Source organism: Austrofundulus limnaeus, unplaced genomic scaffold, assembly GCF_001266775.1.
Source record: "Austrofundulus limnaeus strain Quisiro unplaced genomic scaffold, Austrofundulus_limnaeus-1.0 Scaffold465, whole genome shotgun sequence".
NCBI lineage: Eukaryota > Metazoa > Chordata > Actinopteri > Cyprinodontiformes > Rivulidae > Austrofundulus > Austrofundulus limnaeus.
The window spans coordinates 93,379-94,911 of record NW_013952867.1 but is presented as its reverse complement, the minus strand read 5'-3'; the positions used below and the strand labels follow the sequence as shown (position 1 = coordinate 94,911).

The window sequence follows — 1,533 nt, the reverse complement described above, 5'->3', positions numbered from 1 at the left end:
GAATAATAAAGATGGTAGCCGACACAGACTCAGAACCCTGAAAAGATTTGTATCCTTTCTGGCCTGGGATCGTTTTGAATCCCTGGGAGGGAAGTGGAGGGTGTTAGTGGGAGAGGCAGGTCTGTGATGGATGAACTGGTGTTTAACCTGAGCTCCTATCGATGTGTGAAACTGAACGCACACAGACGGTTGTACACATGTATAAAATCATGTCTCTGCCATCATAAACATAAATGAGATGAAGTTTTGAGCGAGGCCCAGTTGACCACACACATCAGGTCCAGAAGGAAAACCAGCACCTCATTCACTCACATTAGCATCAAGCTGCTGCAGCTGGGATTATAAGCTTCTATAAACCAGCTTTAGTTCCTGCCATGAGCCAGCAGAACAAGCTAACATTAAGGTYGAATCTCACTAGATTATTTAGTGARGCAGAAATGTGGAAAATATGTGAATTTTGTGTTTTAGTCTTCCATCATAGTGAGTGTGATGAAGTGAGCAGTCAACATGGGGCTGCAGTTTCACCTGGCTGCGTTTACAAATCCAGGATTATTTTAGAGTGCACTGCTGCAAAACTGCCTTTGGTCCGTGCTCATTATATTATCACCCAGCTAAGCCCACAGTCTTCTGCTCTGACCTCCTCAGAACATATTGAAGAAACTGATGGGGCTACATGTTTTTGTGACTCACATGAGAGAAGATGCAGAAGTTATAAGACATTCTGCAGACTCCCTCGTGAACATCTTTCACTAAACTCAGTGAGATCCCACCTTAATAATAACTCTACACGTGCAAAACTAAAGCAGTGAAAAAGGATAAAAACCAGGACTTACCATTTGTTCTAATGTGGATGCAGGCTTTAGGGTAAATAAGGCAGAAGAAGAGAAAGAAGCCACAGATTAGACGAATGAACCATGTGAGTCGGTTTAGTTCAGGTGTTAACAGGAAGGTCCAGAAACTGAAATCAAAGCCAAGGRAGAGGAACAGCAGCACCGGCCAGAAAAACAGCACCAGGTAAACCAACCTGTCATTACTTTTCAATCAGATGATAAGACATCTGGGCTGAGGGTGTTACCTGACCGTAAACAAGTGTTGGAGCCTCCGATTCACCTGAAATGACCTCTGCAGCAGCCGTAAACGGACCGAGTCAGCTGCTGACAGAGGTCAACCCACAGAGGTGGGCGGGGCAAGAATGTGAGGAAACAATGCTCCATGCAGGAAATAATCTGAATTTTTTCAAACAGAGGCAGGACATGATCCCTCTGAGGAAATTAAAGCTTGTTTTCTGTTTAGAGATGGAGGAGAAAATTAAGCGTTTTTATTCCAACATGGACGACTTCCTGAAGAAAGGTATTTAAATACGGGACAGTCAATAGATAACTTTATGTGCACGATGAACTTTAGGTCATTTAAAGCAGAGATTCTTAACCCACGGGCCGCGGCCTCAAAACAACAACAGATTTTAACTTTGGGCCACAGAGGGCCGTGGTGGGACCGCATTGATTTTAAATAAGGTGCAATACACTTTGTCAC

At 43.7% G+C, this 1,533-nt stretch overlaps 1 protein-coding gene across 2 annotated transcripts in view; it reads right to left on the bottom strand.

Annotated features, from left to right (window-relative positions):
• The window catches only part of gopc (golgi-associated PDZ and coiled-coil motif containing), a 22,795-nt gene that overhangs the window by 12,112 nt on the left and 9,150 nt on the right, over positions 1-1,533 (bottom strand). The window contains exon 3 of one of the 2 annotated variants that reach the window (XM_014025284.1): positions 834-857. The exons of the other annotated variant lie outside the window; for it this stretch is intronic. Coding sequence (XP_013880738.1) covers positions 834-857 — 24 coding nt within the window. The remainder of the gene's footprint in view (positions 1-833; positions 858-1,533) is intronic. 2 annotated transcript variants of the gene reach the window in all.